An 18,967-nucleotide genomic window follows, 5' to 3' on the forward strand; every position below is an offset into this window, starting at 1 on the left:
TTCAAACTCTGGCATCCGAACTGATTACCTTTCTGGGAAGTCACTATCCACACATAGCCCTATTACCATGGTGTACCGGGGGAAGCCAGGTCTGGGGTGTGCCTTATGCAGGACACGGCGACTAATCGTACGTGGTGCGCCTCGAGGCTCTTGATGATCATGGCGTACTGACAAAACAGTGCGATCGACGTCGCCCGTCGTGTACACAATGCTTAAGGGTCAACCAGGAGTGCTCTGGGTATCGCGATCCCAACGTTCTAAGAATCTGCGACCAAACCGACGAGATTACAGTGAAAGTCGAAGGTCGAGGGACGATCACCCGCAAACAACGCAAGTCGCCTTCTTCGTCAAAGCCTCCCTCTCCAGCCTCAGCCTCTATACTCCCTCCGCCAACCACGATCGACGACCAGGTCATGTCGCATATCTTCACTTACTACGTCGGTACAACGCGAGTCCAGGGTCTCCTCTCCTACCTGCCCCACCTGCTAAGCACCGACCCGTCCCCTGCACTCCAAGCCACGATCAAAGCTGCAGGGCTAGAGAGCATGGCGAGAATCAACCGACTTCCCGAACTAAAGCGCGCAGCAGGGGAACAGTATGGGAAAGCCCTGATTGCCACTAACAACGCACTACGAGACCCATCATCGGCCAAATCCGACTCCACTCTCGGGGCTGTTATATTACTCGGCATGTATGAGGTAAGATTAGATCAGCTCCACTGGTTCGCGGCTCAGCTTTCTAATGCAGGTGCTAGTTGAACACGTTCCCGAGTCCAATGCGGGGCTGGTCGCAGCATGTTCGCGGAGCCACAAAGCTTGTTGAACTACGTGGGATGGAGCAGTTGAACTCAGCAACGGGACTCGAGTTGTTCAGACTGGTGCGCTTGCAGAATGTAAGTCTCACCCTAACTTAAGTACTCGCGCAGCCTCTCACCCTTATCAGGCAATTAGTAGCATTTTCAGGAGATCCCAAAGGTACAATTCACCGAAGATAGCAGCCCTTACGAACGTAGCACGAACCAATAAGGACAAGAATCCACAGCCAATGGAGACATTCTGCGACATACTAATTCAACTACACGACCTCTCTGTCGAAGTGGACAACGCCGCCTTGGCTGACGATTCCATCGACACTCTGAGCGTACCAATTAGCAACGCCCTCCACCTTGACACTGACCTGCGGTCCTGGGCCATGTCACTCGGTCCGCATTGGCAATTCTCCGTTGTTGACATACACAGTAACCCTAAATCTCGCCCGCAAATCCCTCTTCACAGCGACACTTACCACGTATACAAGGCCGTCGGGGTAGTCTCAATGTGGAATCACTACCGTCAAACCCGAATCATATTACACGAAATGATCAGATCAATGGCTCTACGTCTCTGGGGCCTACAAGGAACACCAGAATGCCAACAGATTGTGTTCGACTCGATAGACATTATCAAGCAAATGACCGACGATATCTGCGCTAGTGTTCCATACCACTTTGTATCTGGGGAACTGACATTCACAGCTGTGGTTCGCCTGCTATGGCCTCTGTTTGTGGCGGGCGACTGTGCGAGTTCAGATCCCGCCACGAAGAAATGGATCGTCCAGACTTTGGAGCTCATTGGGAATACGACGGGAATTCAACAGGCCCTTGGTATGGCGAAGATGCTCAGGAATGGACATACGAGGAGCTTTATTCCGGGGACGTGAGGATGGGATGTGTTTTCATGACGTGTTATATCTTCCGCTCTCTATTGTCGATTCCCTTCAGCGATGTGTCTTTCTAGCACCCTTTCTTTCTTCTTGCACGCCCACGATTGAAGAATATATATACATAATCCAATAAAACAAAAATGAAAAACATACAACAGAAGGGATTCGCTGGTGGTCACCCACCCAACTACTAACCTCCCGGCGTGTGGCTTAAGTACGGCTGAGCGGACGGGAAGCCCTGTTTTCCACACCCTATGGTCGTATGTGCTGGAGATAGGTAGTTTTATGTTCAAGTAGGCATGGGAATATTTAATGAATGAGTGATCTTTATCTGGAGTGTCGCCACTCTTACTGGTCGTGGCATATATATCGACCGTGAGCAAAAGCAAGACAATCCGCAGGCAGTTAAATATACGATTGCAGGATAGACCTTTTTTCTCGAAGGCAGGGAAGGAGAATTCTGACGAGAATAAGTTTCTTATAAACGGAACTCAGCTTTGATCAATGACAGAATAAACAACGTAGTAGACAAAAATGAGGGGACAGATAAATATAGACATAAGGAAATGTGACACAGTAGTCAGTCTGACAGATGCTGCTTATCAAGGCCCAGCCTTGTGCAACTTCAAAATCTCACACATAAGGAAATAACAGGTCCCGCCTGTTAACATCAGCGAGTGAACAATTTAAAACCCAAATCGATCAATATCCTTCAATCATCTTCTTCACAGAAGCTTCAAACGAATCCTTCACATATCCTGCCCGCTCATCCGTGAGCACATCAGACCAGTAACCAAGCTCTGCATCAACCTCTGTGACACCGTCTCCACGACTGTGGATCTGCAACCCGATCGACACGTCCCACGCAGTGGGATCCTCTGCCGAACGAAGCTCAACCTCGAGTTCAGTCCGCTCGGTGGCCTTCTGACCCACCCGCGAGTCCATGTACTGTAAACTCATGAGGGAATTCCACGCCGGGGTCTGCCACACGTTTTCCATCTGGGCCAGCCCATACTGATGCTCAAGCGACTCGAGGAAATCGTCTCGCGCTTGCCTCAACACATCACCGATGGCTTTGTTGCTGAGATCGATCCGACACAAAAGCATTTGAATGAGCGGACCCACTGTCTCTCCTGCGCCGGTAAACGGTGCGTCCCTGTTAGCTGTCATGAAAGAGAACAGGGTCTTGTCTGATCCGGTGAGGTGCTGTAGCACCATTCCCCAGGCGGTTTGGAGGAAGGCTGCCATCGTGACACCGTGCTGTACGCAGAAGGCGGGGAGGCGGCTGGTGGTCTCCGTATCGAGGTTGATGGTCTTCGTCTTGTGGACTCGGGGCTGCGAGGGCACAAGGCATGAGGTATCGGTATGAGGGATAAGCGATGCTCCCGCGCTCTGTGAGAACTCTAGCCAGTATTCCATGTCCTTGACTAGTGTTTCGCCCTGGCTCATGCTGCGCAGCCAGACCGAGTAGTTGCCGAAAGACGGGGCTGTAGTGGTGGGAAGCTTGCCCTCGTATGCCTGCATCAGGTCACGGAGGATCAGAGCGACAGAAACGCCGTCGGTAAGGGTGTGGTCTGTTTCGGTTTTGAAGGCGACCTTCTTCACCCCGTCCTTGGTGGTTGTACGGAACAAGGTGAGTTGATGGTGTGGTTTTCTGTTCGACAGGCTGTAGTTGACTGATCGGTAGGCGTCCATTCGAGCCGTCATCTCATCTTCGCTGGCGCACTGGATCACGGGGACCTCAGGGTACCAGTTTCGGATCACAATTTGGTCGTATGAGCCCGGCGAAGACATGCTGGGCAGGAACACCGTGCGCAGTGCGGGATGACGTTGCACAACCTGGTGCCATGCGTCGCGGACTCTGTCCACGTCGACGACACCGTTGATTGTATGGGCGTGGTAAGTGAAGTCCATCTCGTATAGGCGTCGGTTGGGATACTTTTCGCGCTCTGCGAGCATGTGTCGCTGCACTGGGGCACAGGGGTAAATTCCTTCAATGTTGTCGAGGGTGATGCATTGATCCTGAAGATGGTGCTGCACGGGTGAGAATTTGGGGGTAGGGGTAGGGGTAGGGGGGGTGCGTGTGGGAGTGGGAGTGGAAGGCAGGCTTCGCACACCACTGAGAACCTCAATGGCAAGGCTAAGCGTTGATTGTGTCTTGGCTGCCCACTCAACAATTCTGTCTTGGTGTTGCATGTGCTTGTTATAGGCCATGGTGACGTGAGTTTTACCACCCACAACAAGAGCCACGATGTCGAAAAGAGACCAGCGAGGAAGCTTTTCATCTTGGACCAACTGGTCGAAAGTCGCGCCGTCTGGAAGCTCGGCATGTGAGAGAAGGGCGTTCTCCGACCCAACTTCAGAGGAGCGGCCAAGGTAGTTAAACATGATTTCCATGTCGAAATGCGACCCAAAGGCTTTGCGTCCCTTGTCAGAAAGGTATCTGGAGCTGAAATAGGACATGCCGTTGGCGGGTAGGCGGCGGCGCAGATCCTTGACGGACTGCGCAGTAGTGATGATATCCGACTGGAGATCAGACACATGCAGTGGGCTCATAGTCGTGAACCAGCCCACTGTGCCGGAAGGATCGATTTGGTTGTTCCATGATTCGCGACCGTGGCCCTCGGAGAAGACTGGTGGTGCGGCGCGGTCGGGGAAGACAGCCGCGAAGGAGTGGAGAAGAGAAGCTAGAATAATGTCGACAGGGGCAGCGCCTGAAGCCCCCTTGCTGACACTCATTAACTGGTTTGTTAGGGACTCGTCGAGCCAGAAATCAGTCACGACGGCGTCGCAGTATCTGTTAGACTTCTTGCCACCCATTCCCCAGTACTCAAAGTTGGCCACTGGCATGCTGGTGTTTGCGAACGGTAGCAAATCCCTCGGCTCGAGAGACTGTGCCATCTCCTTCTGAGAACGTAACCAACTCTGGAAAGAAAGCGGAGCTGGGCCAGCCAAGCTGCCAGTTGCAATAGCCAGTTCTAGATCGCCCAGCAGAACGTGCCATGAAACCACATCCACCACCAAATGGTGAGCATGGACGAACATCAACTGCTTGCGCTCTGCACGAAGATTGTATACGCGGGCAGCGAAGACTGGGCCCTTTTCGATGTCAAACACACCACCCATGTTTCTGAGTATGTTGGAAACTTGATAACCATCTTCCACATCTTCGACGCTAAAATGGAATGAATTTGCCGAGTCTTCAGCAAGGTACTGATACCATTGGCCGGCATCATTTCGAGAATACCGGGCGCGGAGCATCGAGTGCCGCCGAACGACCTGCACCAGCGCCTGTCGCAATGCTTGAGGAGGCACGGAGTTGTTGACTTCCAGAAGAATGCTTTGGTCGAAATGACCAATGTTTGCATCCGCGGCAGATCCCACTAAATCAAAGTACATTTGCTGGATTGGCGAGAGTTCGAAAGAGCCGTCTTGGACCTTCTTCACGGCTGGCTCAGTATATTCCGCTTTCGCTGCAAGCTCCACCAGGCTCTTGCACCTGATAATGTCCAGCATGGAGACTGTGACTCCATCGGCGCGAGACTTGCTACGCAGCTGCATGGCGGCGACGGAGTCGCCACCAAGGGCCAGGAACGAGGAGTTGAGGTTGAGTGTCTCCGCGTTCAAGCCGAGGATCTTGCTGATGAGATTGCACAGGATCTGCTCCACCGGGGTGGATGGGCGGCGGATCTCTTCTTCCTTCTTTTCACCACCTCCCTCGCGTAGCAAGGAGGCATAGGTTTCTTGATCCATCTCTTCCATCCACGCGTCCACGGACTTCCGATCCACCTTCGAGTTGGCACTCAATGGAACGGCCTCGACACCAATCCAAATCGTTGGCACCATGTAGCTTGGGACGTTTTGTTGCAGCAACCCACGCACGGAGGCAAGTTCCGTTCCAACCTTAACACCATGAGAGGCTTCATCCAGCACGATGATTTTATTGGCAACGGGCGAGCTGGTCGACGAGACATCATGGAGACTCAGCATGGCCACAAGCTTGTCCTTGAGCGGCCCATGGCGAGGAATGCGGGCAACAGCCTGACGCACTCTTTCGTGTCTCAACATGCCGTGTTCCACTTCGTCCAGCTCCATTCTTTGACCGTGGAGCTTCACTTGATTATCTTTCCGACCGGAGAATAACATGTAGCCATTGGCGTCGTAGCGTGCCAAGTCTCCGGTTTTGTACATCCTGCGAGGCGAGGCACTCTTGTCCAGCCTCTTCGCCCAGGCTGGATCCTCGATGTACGCGGCTGCCGTCTTTGCGTCGTCCTTGAGATAGCCGCGGGAGACGAGGGGACCCTCGACAACAATCTCACCAACGCAACCAAGGGGTACTAGTCTGTCGTGGTTGTCTGGATCGCAGAGCCACATCACACTACCCATTGGGTTTCCGAGGCCTTGTGCACTTGTTTCACGAGTTGTTGGCGGCGTCGCAGATGCATAGATAGTGGTTTCGGCTGGGCCCCAAATAATGATCAGGTTCAGTTTATCCGACCAGGTTTGGACGTTGTCTTGAGTGGGCGCCTCGCCACCTAGGACAAGGGTGCGCAGTGTTGGAACGGCTTCTGGACGGAGGAGCTTGGCCACCGATGGGGTGACCGACATAAAGTTCGCCTTATATTTAGTGATAGCACCGGGAAGCTCGTTCAACCTCTCCCATTCGGATGGCGTGCAGATGGTAGCTCCGCGTTGGAGTGAGATGAAAATGTCGCCGAGACCGATATCGAAAGTGTAAGCCGAGAACTGGAACACCCTGGTGCCAGGGTTGACCTTGAATTGTGCACCGTGTGCTTGTGCGCTCATGCGCAGATTGCCGTGCTCGACCACAATTCCCTTGGGCCGACCTGTGCTTCCCGAAGTGAAGCAAACATAGACGGCGTTCGAGGGCTTGGCCTTGGGCAGTTCAACGTAGTCAACGTCGGGTAGGCGATCCAAATACGCTTGATTGATTGGGATAGTTGTAACAGCGGCATCATTAAAAATGCCACTGTGCTGCGGCGAGACCAATACAAACTCGGCCCCGATTGTCTTCAGGATTTCCTTTCTGCGGTTTGCCGGGTGAGTAGGTCCGAGATGCACAACGACACCTCCGGCCTTGATGATAGCTATGGTGGACACGATCGCCCATGCGGACTTGTCAAAGCATAGAGGCACCATGACTTCGAGTCCAACGCCTTTCAGAATAAGTGTCTTGGCTAGCTTAGTCGCGTAGTGCTCGAGCTGGGCGTAGGTCATCTCACCATCCCAGCCTAAGAGGGCGAGGTTGTGAGGACGAAGTCGACTTTGTTCCGCAATGGCTTCGTGAACCGTCTTACCATCGATGGAACCCGCAGGCCATCTAGCGTTCCAGGCCTCGATCTGGGTAAGGTCACTTGGGCCGAAGATGTCGAGGTTACGAATTTTGTTAGTTTGCACCTCGTCGGACGCCATGCGATAGAGCTGGCCAACAACGCGCTCGAATTGCTTGCAGATCCATTCCATCTGGTGTGTGGGGATAACGGTCGGGTCATGTCGTGCCAAAACATTGACAGTCTCCCCGTTCTCCGCCAGATGACACTCGAAGACAATAGGATATGACCAGAATCCGTCCAACAGCTCGGGCATCTCTATCTCTGTGATGAAGCCTTTCTGGCTGGAATCCTCTCCGAACTCGAATAGGGTGGTGAAATCGAGAGCGGCTTGGACCTCCTTGCCCAACTGCCGAAGTGTCTGCACACCAGCATGTTGGTGCGGAATCATGTTGACAGATTGTTCTTGCACGCGCTGGAGGAAGTTGACAATGGGCTCGTCGTCGTTGAGCTGGATACGAACCGGTACTGTAGTCACAGTCGGCCCGACAACTTCAACGATGCCAGGGACAGCGCAGTCACGACCTGATTGTGCCGCACCAAAGGTGATATCGTTCGACCCGGCATGTCTGGAGCTCACAATGGCCCATGCCGCTCGCAGCAGCGTTGACTTGAGGATTCCAGTCGGTTGCTGCTCGGGCGCCGGTAGACGAATGGTGTGAGACACGTTGGCACTGTTCTTGGCTTCATATGTCTTAGAGGGCAATTTGGGGAAATGTGCTGGTGTACCAGTGAGTTGATCTTTCCAGAAGCTGTCCGACTCTGATTGATCAACCTGGGAGAGATGGCGAATGAAGACATTGTATCCTGGTCCCACCTGGTATTGCTCACCCTCATAGAACTTCTCCACAGCTCCAAGTAACACGGTCGCACTCCAACCATCATAAAGAGCGTGGTGGAGGGCCAAGACAAATTTGCGTGCCTCAATATCAATCGCAAAGGAGCACAGGCGGCCTCCGTACTCAATGACGGGAAGGCTAAACGATGTCTCATCGGTGATTGTCTGCCAGGTCAACTTCTCCTTGACCACCACCTGGAGAGACTCGGACGTGCGACCGAGAACAATGCGAGTCCGCAGGATCGGGAAAACATCAGCTGCCTTTTGCCATGCTGCTTTGAAGCGGTCAATGTCGAGATCGGCTGGCAAGTCGAAGATTCTTGTTGAGATGTAGGAGCCCTGCTTCCGCGTAGAGACTGCCATGAGACCTTCTTGCAGCGCTGAGCACAGATAAATGTCTTCAATATCGCTCGACTCAACGTTGCATTGGCAAACAGCCTCCTGAATAGCGTCATCAACGATCTCTGGCTGGAGCAGAGAGAAAGGCGCAATGTTTGCGTCTTGGCTTTGCACACTGCTCTCCCAGAGCTCAGCCATTTGATACAAGCGCGGCATGCGGAACAAGTCGCTCACTGCCAGCGCCTTGCCAGCGCGACGAGCCGCTGCTGCCAGTCGCATGGCTTGAATTGAATCGCCTCCTCTGTGGAAAAAATTGTCGTTGGCCGAGATTGACTCCTCTGGAAAGATCCCGAGAACTTCCGACCACAATCCCCGAAGCCGCTTTTCAGCTTCGCTGGTGCACGCACGACCTCCGTTGGAGGTGGAGGAATTGGCTTCATCGTCCATAGCGTATTGTTGTCTTTGCTCGGATGAGAAAGACGCCGCAAGTGTTCGGAGCGCCTTGCGGTTCTTCTTCCCTGTTTGTGTCACCGGCATGGATCGCATAGGAATAAAGAAAGAAGGAACCATGTGGGGAGGGATCGTCTCCAGAAGGTGGTTCTTCAGGGCGACGAGCTGGTCGCGGACGACTTCGATGTTTTCGACATCCTCAGATGCATCAGTTGACTCAGATGCTGCACTGATTCTAAGGAAAGCCGCTAGGGCCACGCGGTCTTTGTTGCCATCCAGGAAAATCTTCTCAACAACGACAGCATCCGTATCAATGCCATGAGCCACGATGTTTTGTTCCACCTCGCTCAGCTCAATGCGCTGCCCACGGACCTTGACTTGACTATCCTTGCGACCAACGTAGATGATAGTGCCGTCTGCATCATACTTGACCAAGTCACCTGTCTTGTACATACGCATGGTTTGGATGCCCAGGGCCCGCGCAAATGTCGGGTTATCGATGTAGGCAGCAGCGGTCTGTTCCGGATTGGCTTTATAGCCCCGAGTGACGATAGGGCCTTCGACACAGAGCTCGCCGACGCAACCGATTGCTACCAGACGATTGTGGTCATTTGCTTCGGTGATCCATGTGCGGCATCCAAGTCCTCGGCCGATGTTATTCGGAGACGAGGTTCCCGGCTGCAGATGCGAGACACTAGTCCAGATACTGCACTCCGAGGGTCCATATGACTGTTATTGGTTAGCAATGTGGCTACAGAAAAGACATAAAGGGAGCAGTTGAGAGAACGCACATTGAGAAGTGTCACACGAGATGCCCATCGGTCACATAGCCCTTGACTGATGGCCTCACCGCCCAAAGCCAGATACTTCAAGCCTGGCATCTGCTCCGGATCAAGTGTCTCTGCAGTCGTTGGAACGTGGAAGGACCAGTTCACTCTATATTTGTTAACAGCGCCAGCGAGGTCGCTAAGTCGCTCAGTCTCAGATGGCACACAAACACAGCCACCCCGCATCAAGGTTGTGAAGACCTCCGAATTGGATACGTCAAAGACATGTGAGGCGAATTGTAGGGTGCGGGTATCCGGTCCCATTTGCACATGAGGCCCTTCATAGTGCTGCATGGAGCACAAACCGCGATGCTCAATGATTGCTCCTTTTGGCTTACCGGTACTGCCGGATGTGAAAACGATCAGAGCTGCGTTGGATGGTTGCACTGCAGAGGTGACGCGGTCGGCTGTTGTTTGCTTGGGTATAGATTCGAAACTGGCATCATCGATCGGCAGAACCTTTGGTGCCATGCCAGCGAACTTATCCGCGTGGTGGGGTGAACAAAGTACCAGGGGTGCTTGGACGTCCTGGAGGATATCCTGCATGCGAGCGGCGGGATATGCCGGACTTAAGGCCGTGTAGCAACCGCCAGCCTTGAGGACGGATAACATGGAGACGACATTCCATTTGGACTTGTCAAAGCAAAGAGCGACAGTCACTTCTGGGCCGATACCGAGGCTTTGGAGATGGGCTGCGAGGCGTTCCGTCACCGCATCCAGGCCTCTGAAGGTGAAGCTTCCGTCCCAGGCACACACAGCCTCAGCGTCTGGACGCTCCCTGGTCTGCTCCGCGACCAGTTGATGTATACACCCTTGTACTGTCTCGGGCAAATCACCATTCCATGCAGTGATCTCGCTGATGTCTTCTGGACTAAGAACTTGGATGTCGCGAACGCAAGTCTCCGGTTGACTGGTCAGTTGCTGGACGACATGGTTATACTGGCCGAGCAGTCTCTGCATATCCCGATCAGAGATCAAAGTATGATCATATCGGGCTTCCACGACAATTGCTCCGTCACTGTGGTCGTAGTTCCGAATGACCAACGCGTCCGTGTAAAAGCCCTCTGGCAGATCGGCGGTTACGATTTCCATTCCGTCAAGGGCCTCGCTGACGTCCGCGATGCTCGGCTCCACCGCGAAACGATGTCCCATGTTGTCGATAGCCGCACGAGCCTGCTCATTGAGTCGACGAATATTCTGCAGGCCGGTGTGCTCAAACGACATCATTGTCATACCCTGCTGGTGAAGGGAGTCCAAGTACTGTGCGACCGTTGTCTCGCCGTCCAATGGAACTGTCATGCGGAACGGGGCGGTTGTCATCGTGGGCCCGTTCATGGTAGAGATACCCGCAACCGGGGCGTTTCGGCCAGAGAGGGTCACGCCAAACAGGACGTCCGAGCTGTCCATGTGTCGAGCCACGACTAGACCCCATGCGGCGCGCAGATAGTTCGTCACCGAGATCTTGGTCCCGGTCGGGCGATTCAGCTGGAATTGCAAGCGACAGGCGCGATGAGGGACAACCTGATGGTCTTGTGGTCTGGGTGGGAACTGGGGTGGTGTCTCGCCATCGGCAGGGAACTGCTTCTGCCAGTACTCCCTGGCAGAGCTGTCTCGCTCCTGATCCTGCAAGAAGCGGATAAATCCCTTGAAAGGGACCGGCTTGGGCACGACGGAGCCATCGTGCTCCATGGCATGGGCAATTTGTTCGAATGTGATGTCCATGCTGAAGCCGTCGCACAGGGCATGGTGTCCTGACCACACGATGTAGCGTTCTCCGTTCTGCTCTTCTACCAAGGCAAGGCGGATAAGCGCGCTTCCATAGGTCACTGGAGAGTTCAAATCCTCCTCGAGATACGCGGCAAGATTGTCGCTCTTGATCCAGTCAACCGGGACATTCAGCACCGCCTGGAGCAGTCCAGCGCCACTGACGCTCACAAAGCGCGTGCGGAAAATAGGTTCGGCGGAGGCAACGGCATCAAACGCACGGCGGAATTTGGACACGTCATAATTCGGGTCCGTGAGGCGCAAGATGCGTTGATCCTTGTACGCTCCGGTTTGTCGCATGGAAAGAGCGATGAGACCCTCCTGCAGTGGGGTAGATGGGTACAGATCGACGATGGTCTCGGGCCTGACACCACACTGTGCCGCTGCTTCTGCGCGAATTGTTTGCAGTGGTGAGGTAGATGACAGTGGGACAAGGTCGAACGCTGCGTCGTCTGTTTGAGGTTCCCCAGATTCATCGCCCATCCGCACGACTTGAGCCATATCGGACAAGACGGGATGCGCGAAGATGTCCGCGAAAGTCAAAGACATGCCGGCCACTCGTGCAGCACCTGCAAGCCGCATGGCCACGACCGAGTCGCCCCCAAGTTGGAAGAAGTCATCAGAAGCGCCCACCTTCTCCACAGGCAGATTAAGTACTTTACTCCAGGCAGCCTGCAGCTTCTGCTCACGGGGTGTCGTCGGTGCCCTCTTCGTAGTATCGCCCTGTAGCAGGCAACGGGAAACGTCGGACTCTGAGAGAGAGGCGATTATCTCGCGCAGGACATTTCTAGCCAACTTGCCGTTTGCAGTTCGCGGAATCTGCGTGATTGGAACGAACATGGCGGGGACCATGTACTGGGGCAGACTAGTTTTGAGGGCTGCCTTGAGGTCTGAGAACAGGCGGGCGAGTGTCTCGGTCATGGGAGTTGGCGAGGTGTCCAGCGGGTTTGAGGACGAGTCATCGAGGAACTGAACGAATGCTACCAGGGTTCGGTCCTGGGTTTGACTGTTTGGAAGCATCACGGCATCGACAGACACTAGACTCGACTGGTCAAGCTGGGCAAGCTGTGTCTGAACTTCGTACTTGATGTGGTCAAGCTCAACGCGCTGGCCGTGAATCTTGATCTGACTATCCCGGCGACCGATAATGGTCAGACTACCGTCCCGGTTGAAACGGCACAGATCACCGGTTCTGTAAAAGCGTCGGTTACGGTCCGGAGACATACTCTTCGCCCATTTGGGGTTTTGGACAAAGGCTGCTGCTGTCTGCTCTGGATTGTTCAGATAATGACGTGCAAGCAGTGGACCCTCAAGCAGGAGCTCGCCCACGGCACCCAGAGACATCAGCTTGTGGTGATCGCTGGGATCGACAATCCATGCGTGGCAACCAAAGGCCTGACCGATGTTTGCTGGGCTACCATTAGCGCTCAGGCGGGTGGGGGTACAAGTGACGGCAACAGATGACTCGGCCGGGCCATAACTGTTGTAGAGCTCGACCGCCGGCGCCCAGATCTCAACGTTCTCCCTGGTAAGGGGCTCTCCAGCACTGAAGAGCCATCGGAGCTGAGGAACCTGCTCCGGGCGCATGAGACTAATAACTGTACTGGTCAAATGGGCATGATTCGCGCGGAGGCGGTTCAAAGCGCCCGGGATGTCGTTGACACGGTCCTCATCCGAGGGGACGCAAATGCAGCCACCACGTTGTAGAGTCGTGAAGATGTCCTGGTTCGATGTATCGAAAGTGTAGCTGGCGAACTGGAAGACGCGAGCCTCTGGGCCGATGCGAACTGCCGGACCCATGAGATCTGACAAGGTCGCCATCGAGGCATGTTCCACCACTACAGCCTTGGGGCGGCCTGTTGTACCAGACGTGAAGACGACGCAAGCCGCATTGTTTGGCTGGATGGAACCACATGCCGGCCCTGACTTCGAAGGGAGATTGGCAACAAATTCGGGATTGATCGCCACGATGCTCAAGCTGTCGCATGCCTCGAACAAGTGCCTATTCTGCGGTGCCACGCACACCACCGTGGCTCCCGCTTCTTGGACCAAGCCTTCCAGTCGCTTTCTTGGGTGTGTCGGATCCAGACCTACGAATGCACCACCCGCTTTCAGGATTGCAAGGCACGTCACGATGGTCCAACCCGACTTGGGGAAACAGTGCGGCACTACGGCCTCGGGACCTACCCCCAAGGCACGAAGGTAGTGAGCGAGACGGTTAGATACCTCATCGAGCTGCGAGTACGTCCATTCACCATCCCAAGCACACACAGCCTGGGCATCGGGTTGCACGCGGGCGAGTTCCTCGAAATTCGTGAAGATCAGTCGGTTTGCCCGTGGCAGGGGGTGGGTGTTGAAGGACAATAGTTGATGCTTATGGGCAACGCCCACAAGGTCCACCTCATTGATAGAGGCATCCGGTCGGGTTATAATAGCTCTGACAGCACTTCCAAGCGCACTGGCAATATTGCTTGCCTGTTTAGCTGTCAAGTGATCGGTCCAGTGACGGAGGGAAGCTCGCGCCATGTTGGAACCGTTGAGCTGCACGTCTAGGACGATGGCATACTCGTCGGGTTCGTGATCCCCAATGTCCTTGAAGCTGAGTGACGAATCGGCCGGGCTGTCAACATCGCGGTTTACCGTAACGATAGTGTTGAAAAGTGGGCTTCCTCCTGTCTTAAGTGCATGCTGGATGTTGGACAGACCAACGTGCTGGTGGGGCAAAGCGTTGACGTAGTCATCAGCAACAACTTGCACGGCGTCCAGCAGTGTATTGACAGTGGTGTAATTGGCACTTGCATTCTCAGTTGCAAAAGACAGACGGCTCACTAACATAGTGAGGAAAGCACCCACTCCTTCTTGGATGCCCTGCAGGGGAGCGTCGCGTCCCGCCGAGAGGTAACCGAAGCAGACTTGCTCGGGCGACTCAGCATAGGCGCGGAGTACCAGGGCCCAGGCGGCTTGGAACACGTTGGCAGGAGTGACCGAGGCCTTCCGGCAGAAGTCGAGGAGTGCCTCATTGGAGACCCCTTCCTCCTTCAGGGGAACCGACACCACGTTCAACTGCCTCTCACATTGGTTGTCTGTTTCTAGACTGGCCAGCCTAGGAACCATGGTCGCACTTTGATCCTTCAGGTACTCTGCCCAAAAGTCAATTGATGAGGCCAGAGGTGTTCGTCGGATGTGGGAGATGTAGTTGCGGAATGGCATTGCTGGCTCCCATTTGGCGGCATGGCCATCATACGCTTGCAGTAGGTCACGAACAATCACAGCCGCAGATACACCATCCACGATTGCGTGGTTGATCTCCAGCTTCATCACAACGTAGTTGGCTCCAGGAATGCGGCAGATGGACAGTCGATGGGCAGGTTCGGGTCCTTTGATTGAAACCGGGTCTTGGTTGGCAAGGACCAAAGCGAAGTCATCAGCAGGGCAGCAGTCCACGATTGAGACATTGGGCTGGGTGCGCGATAACACAACCTGGTTGAACTGAGCCTCGACGTCGGCACTTTCAACGAAGATGGTCCGTAGAGACGTGTGTCGCTGCACAACCTCGCCCCACGACCGCGCAAGTCGCTCGATGGACACCGACTCCTTGGGATCCCGCGGCCTGAGTTCAGCAAGATGGTAGACATCATAAGTGTCATCCTTAGACCGGTGCTGGCTAAGCAACAGGTCCTGCTGCATGGGTGAGCATGGATAAATATCTTCGATTAACGAAGTCTCCGGCCCCGGAATGAGGCCGATCTGAGGCAGTTGTTCGTTGATGATGTTATCCAGGGTGTTGTAGCTGATTTTGCCCAGTAACGGAAAGTCTGATGGAGTGTATTCAACTGGGGCATTGATCATCTTGACAACGAGGGAAGCAAGTGTTTCCTGCGCGGTCGCAATCCACGCTCTGACGTGGTTTTCTTGCACAACCTTCTTGTTGAAAGAGAAGGCGAGCTGAATATTGTCATCGATGACTTCCGCCACAACGGAGATGTTGCTGACCAAAGGGGCGGCCCCGGGGGCAGGAAGAAAGACCGGGCGCGGCTTAATCTGCACCAGGCTGCGAGGTCCGTCAATCACGTTCGATAGATTGCGGTAGCGAAACGAGATCTCTGGGCTTTCAGTACTGCTTGACTTCATTCTCGTTTTCCGGGCGTCCTTGATTCCCTTCAGCATGCGCACTTGCTCGTCGGTGGTTCTCATATCGGCGGTGTCGAGGACCATTGAACGGAGAGTCTCGAATCGACCAACGGTTTGAGAGAGGTCAATGCCGAAATCTTCAAACGCAAGTCCGCGCTCATCCTCCCACAAAGCAAGCGTAGGCAGAGTCTCGCGGTCGCCAAAGGTTTGGCTGAACGAGAGCATCAGACTTGCCATCATCAAGTCGACAACGTCAGTCCGCAGTGGTCTGTGTACTTCATCGCTCAAGAGCATTGTGGCTGTCTCCTGGTCAAGCTCCACTGCCTTGTAGTCCATGTCAACTTCTGTGGCTGCCAAAATCCGTGGCGCGACTGCCATCTCGGCGCCCGATGACTCTCTCTCAACATTGACCCAGTTGTGGAAAGAGACTGGCTCCCCGGCTTCCTCGTCCAATATGGGCCCATCTGGGAGACTCAAGCAGGTCTGAAGCTGTCGGATGATGATGTTCCAGGAGACAGCGTCGATCATAGCACTGTGGGCTCTCAGGACCAACAGTTGCTTTTCTTTTCCTGAAACCAGACCAGCGGAGAATATGGGTCCCGAGAGTGACACTGCATCGGCTGAGGCTGCGATGGTGGTGATATCTTCAGGGCGTTCTATGCGGTGATGCTGGAAGCGGTAGGAACCCTCAATCTCAGAGGCGATAGTTTGTTTGAGGGACACGGCGCCGTCCTCCACAATCTCAGCAAAGCGCGCGCGCAACATGGGGTGGCGGGTGACAATAGCCCCCAGGGCAGCCTTGACGCGAGCAGCCGAAACACTACCATCCAATTTCAAGAGAATGCTTTGGGTGAGGTGGTTTGCCGCCCTCCCGTCACCCAGACAGAATTGCTGAGCCCGGGAAAGTGGAAACGAGGAATCCAATCCGTTTGACTTTGGTTTCAAACCAGAGGACTTCTCCAGACGGTCAGCCAGGTCTCTGATGCCTTTGCTCTTCATCATGTCCTGGACTGTAACATTCAAGCCGGCACGCTTGCATTGTGAAATCACACGCATGGCAGCGAGACTGTCGCCACCAAGCGCGATGAAACCCTTGTCCAGCGGCAGACTGTGAGCGGGAGTGTTCAGGGCACCAGCGAAAATGTCGCGAAGGGCTCGCTCGACCTCTAACAAGTCCACGTCGACCTCCTCATCCAAGGAGCGATTTTCTGACGAATCAGCACTGAGGAATCCTAGAAGGCGATTATACAGGCTCTCATCCATATCCAACAACCAGTTGAAGACCCGCTTGCGATCAAGCTTGGCGGACACCAACAGCGGCCATGCCTCAACCACGATCCATACGGCGGGAACCATGTATTCCGGCACACAGCCGCGCAGGTGGTTCCGGACTGCATCGGTCTGGTCCTTGACATCTGCTCTCTCATCTTCGAATAGCACATTGATGGGCACATTGGAGGTGCCAGATTTGGAGTCCTGAGCGAAGTCTTTCAAGCATACAACGGCGACGATTTTCTCCTTGCAGCGCCCAGCCTTGGGGAGGAAGGCCGCAGCATGTTTGATGTGAGGGTGGAGAGCGATGTTGTGCTCAATTTCACCCAACTCCACGCGTAGACCACGGAGTTTAACTTGGGTATCTTTGCGACCAAGGATCTGGATGGTGCCGTCAAGGTTAAATCTGGCCAAGTCACCAGTCTTGTAAAAGCGCATGGATGCGCTTTCACTCGACACGGTCGCATTCGATGGTGTCAGCGACCAGCCTTCGGTCCAGGTCGGGTTCTCAACGAAAGAGGCGGCCGTCTTTTCCGCATCATTCAAGTATCCACGAGCGAGAATGGGACCGGAGATCAAGAGTTCGCCGACGGCGCCTAGTGGAACGAGCCGGTCGTGGTTCTCGGCATCCACAATCCAGCAAAGACCTCCAACGGCGCGGCCAATATTTGATGGGTCGCTGTTTGGTTTTAAATGTGGATCGCCCGCGGCGGCAACGGAACATTCGGACGGACCGTACCCGTTAATAAGTTGCAGGTGTGGTGCCCATGTCTCGATGTCGACTTTGCTGAGTGGCTCACCACCAAGGGCGAGGGTTTTTAGCTTGGGGACCATCTCGGGTCGCAGTAGCTTGACCAGCGACGGCGTAAGGAAGGACCATGTGATGTCAAATTTGTCGAAGATGGGCTGGAGACCCTGGGCCATGCTGGCCATGTCTGGGGTGCATACACATGCACCCGACATAAGCGAAGTCATGATCTCCAGCATGCTCACATCGAAACTGTACGAGGCGAGCTGCAAGACTCGACTCCCGCGAGAGAGGTTGGATAGAGAGGCGTGTACGAGGGCACCCGAGATGAATGCCTTGTGCGGGATGAGACAGCCTTTCGGTTTTCCTGTGCTTCCTGAAGTAAAGATGAGGTAGAGGAGATTGTTAGGGGTAACGCCGGACTCGAGGACCTGATCCTCGACGGACAGGGAGGCAGCGAATTGTTCGTCAATGACGATAGCTCGCACGCCCATTTCCTTTTCCCACGTCTTGGCCTGGCTCTTGGAGCTCAGCACCCACTTACCTTCAATTTGTTCCATGATGTCTTGCCTGCGGCTGACTGGGTTAGCTGGGTCAATAAACACAATAGCACCCCCTGCTTTGATTACACCCAAGAGGGCCGCAATGGCCCAGCGGCTCTTCTCAAAGCACAGGGGGACAATAGATTCCGGTCGGATTCCCTCTTCCTGGGCTAGCCAGACTGCGATGCGATCGGAAATAGCGTCCAGCTCGCCATACGTGAAGCGGCCGTCCCAGGCGTCCACGGCGAGCATGTCCGGCTCCTCCTGCGCACGCTGACGGAAGAGGAGATGGACGCATGATTCGACCGTCTCCGGCAGCTGGACGCTATTCCAGGTCCAAAGCTTTGCCTTGTCGTAGTCACTGACTAGGTCGATGGCGTCTAGGCGGTCGTGACGCCGGTCGGAATTGTTGATCAAATTAAGAACGTGTGCAAAAGCAGCCGCGAGGTGATCGGCTCGTTCTTGGTCGATTGCAGTTGGTGCAAAACGCACCACGAATTCGAGCTTGCCGAATGGCAGGGGGATAGCCACGAGCTCAATTAGCGCGCCCGTAGCGTCAAGATGGCTGGGAGAGGAGGAGTTGAGGTAGGTCTTGTTGGAGGTGAGGGTCGTGATGGATTGTAGGAATGGCGAGGTAGCGGATTCATTTCGTGAAGGAACCAAAGGGACCTCGTCGGAAGCCAGCTCCTTTGTCGCTTGGTGTGTTTGTTGGATGAAGTCGGAAATTGTGGTTGCGCCGTCGAGCTGTGCGTTGCAGATTTGGTAGGTGGATTCAAGGTCGTCGGCCTCTCCCGATGTAGTGGCAGTGATGAAGCGAGTGTCTTCCTGCCCCGTATACTGCCCTACCACGATGCTCCAGGCAGCGTTGATCAGAGCAGTAATTTCAGCATCGGGGTTCTCGCGATGGGAGACGCGGACGTTCTCGACAAGGATAGAAGAAGTGGCTTGAGTATACATGGTGATAGAAAGTGGAGGTCTAGGCGTTAGGGCAAAAAGCGGTCGGT

General features: G+C 54.5%; 2 protein-coding genes across 2 annotated transcripts; one reads left to right on the forward strand and one right to left on the reverse strand.

Moving 5' to 3' along the window:
- Nucleotides 1–137: 137 nt before the first annotated feature.
- BO79DRAFT_280768 (Zn(II)2Cys6 transcription factor) lies at nucleotides 138–1,698 on the forward strand (the record flags this gene model as incomplete). The annotated part of the gene is made up of 3 exons (XM_025688081.1): nucleotides 138–698; nucleotides 755–892; nucleotides 1,051–1,698. Coding segments are annotated over 3 exons (1,347 nt in total), but the record flags the coding sequence as incomplete, so codon positions are not given.
- A 416-nt stretch (nucleotides 1,699–2,114) lies between these two features.
- BO79DRAFT_286236 (peptide synthetase) lies at nucleotides 2,115–18,937 on the reverse strand. The gene is made up of 2 exons (XM_025688441.1): nucleotides 9,471–18,937; nucleotides 2,115–9,408 (listed from the first exon to the last, which is right to left on the reverse strand). Exons 1-2 carry the CDS (start codon nucleotides 18,918–18,920, stop codon nucleotides 2,404–2,406), a joined length of 16,455 nt encoding a protein of 5,484 aa, XP_025541549.1. The 5' UTR covers nucleotides 18,921–18,937; the 3' UTR covers nucleotides 2,115–2,403.
- Between the last annotated feature and the right edge of the window lie 30 nt (nucleotides 18,938–18,967).

This window comes from Aspergillus costaricaensis (assembly GCF_003184835.1).
Source record: "Aspergillus costaricaensis CBS 115574 unplaced genomic scaffold BO79scaffold_9, whole genome shotgun sequence".
Taxonomy (NCBI): domain Eukaryota; kingdom Fungi; phylum Ascomycota; class Eurotiomycetes; order Eurotiales; family Aspergillaceae; genus Aspergillus; species Aspergillus costaricensis.

Excerpts from the sequence above, each read along its gene's own strand:
- BO79DRAFT_286236 (XM_025688441.1), bottom strand. The coding sequence starts at position 18,920 with ATGTATACTCAAGCCACTTCTTCTATCCTTGTCGAGAACGTCCGCGTC. Across the intron at positions 9,409-9,470 it reads CTCGTGTGACACTTCTCAAT|TCATATGGACCCTCGGAGTG; the intron begins GTGCGTTCTCTC and ends AACCAATAACAG.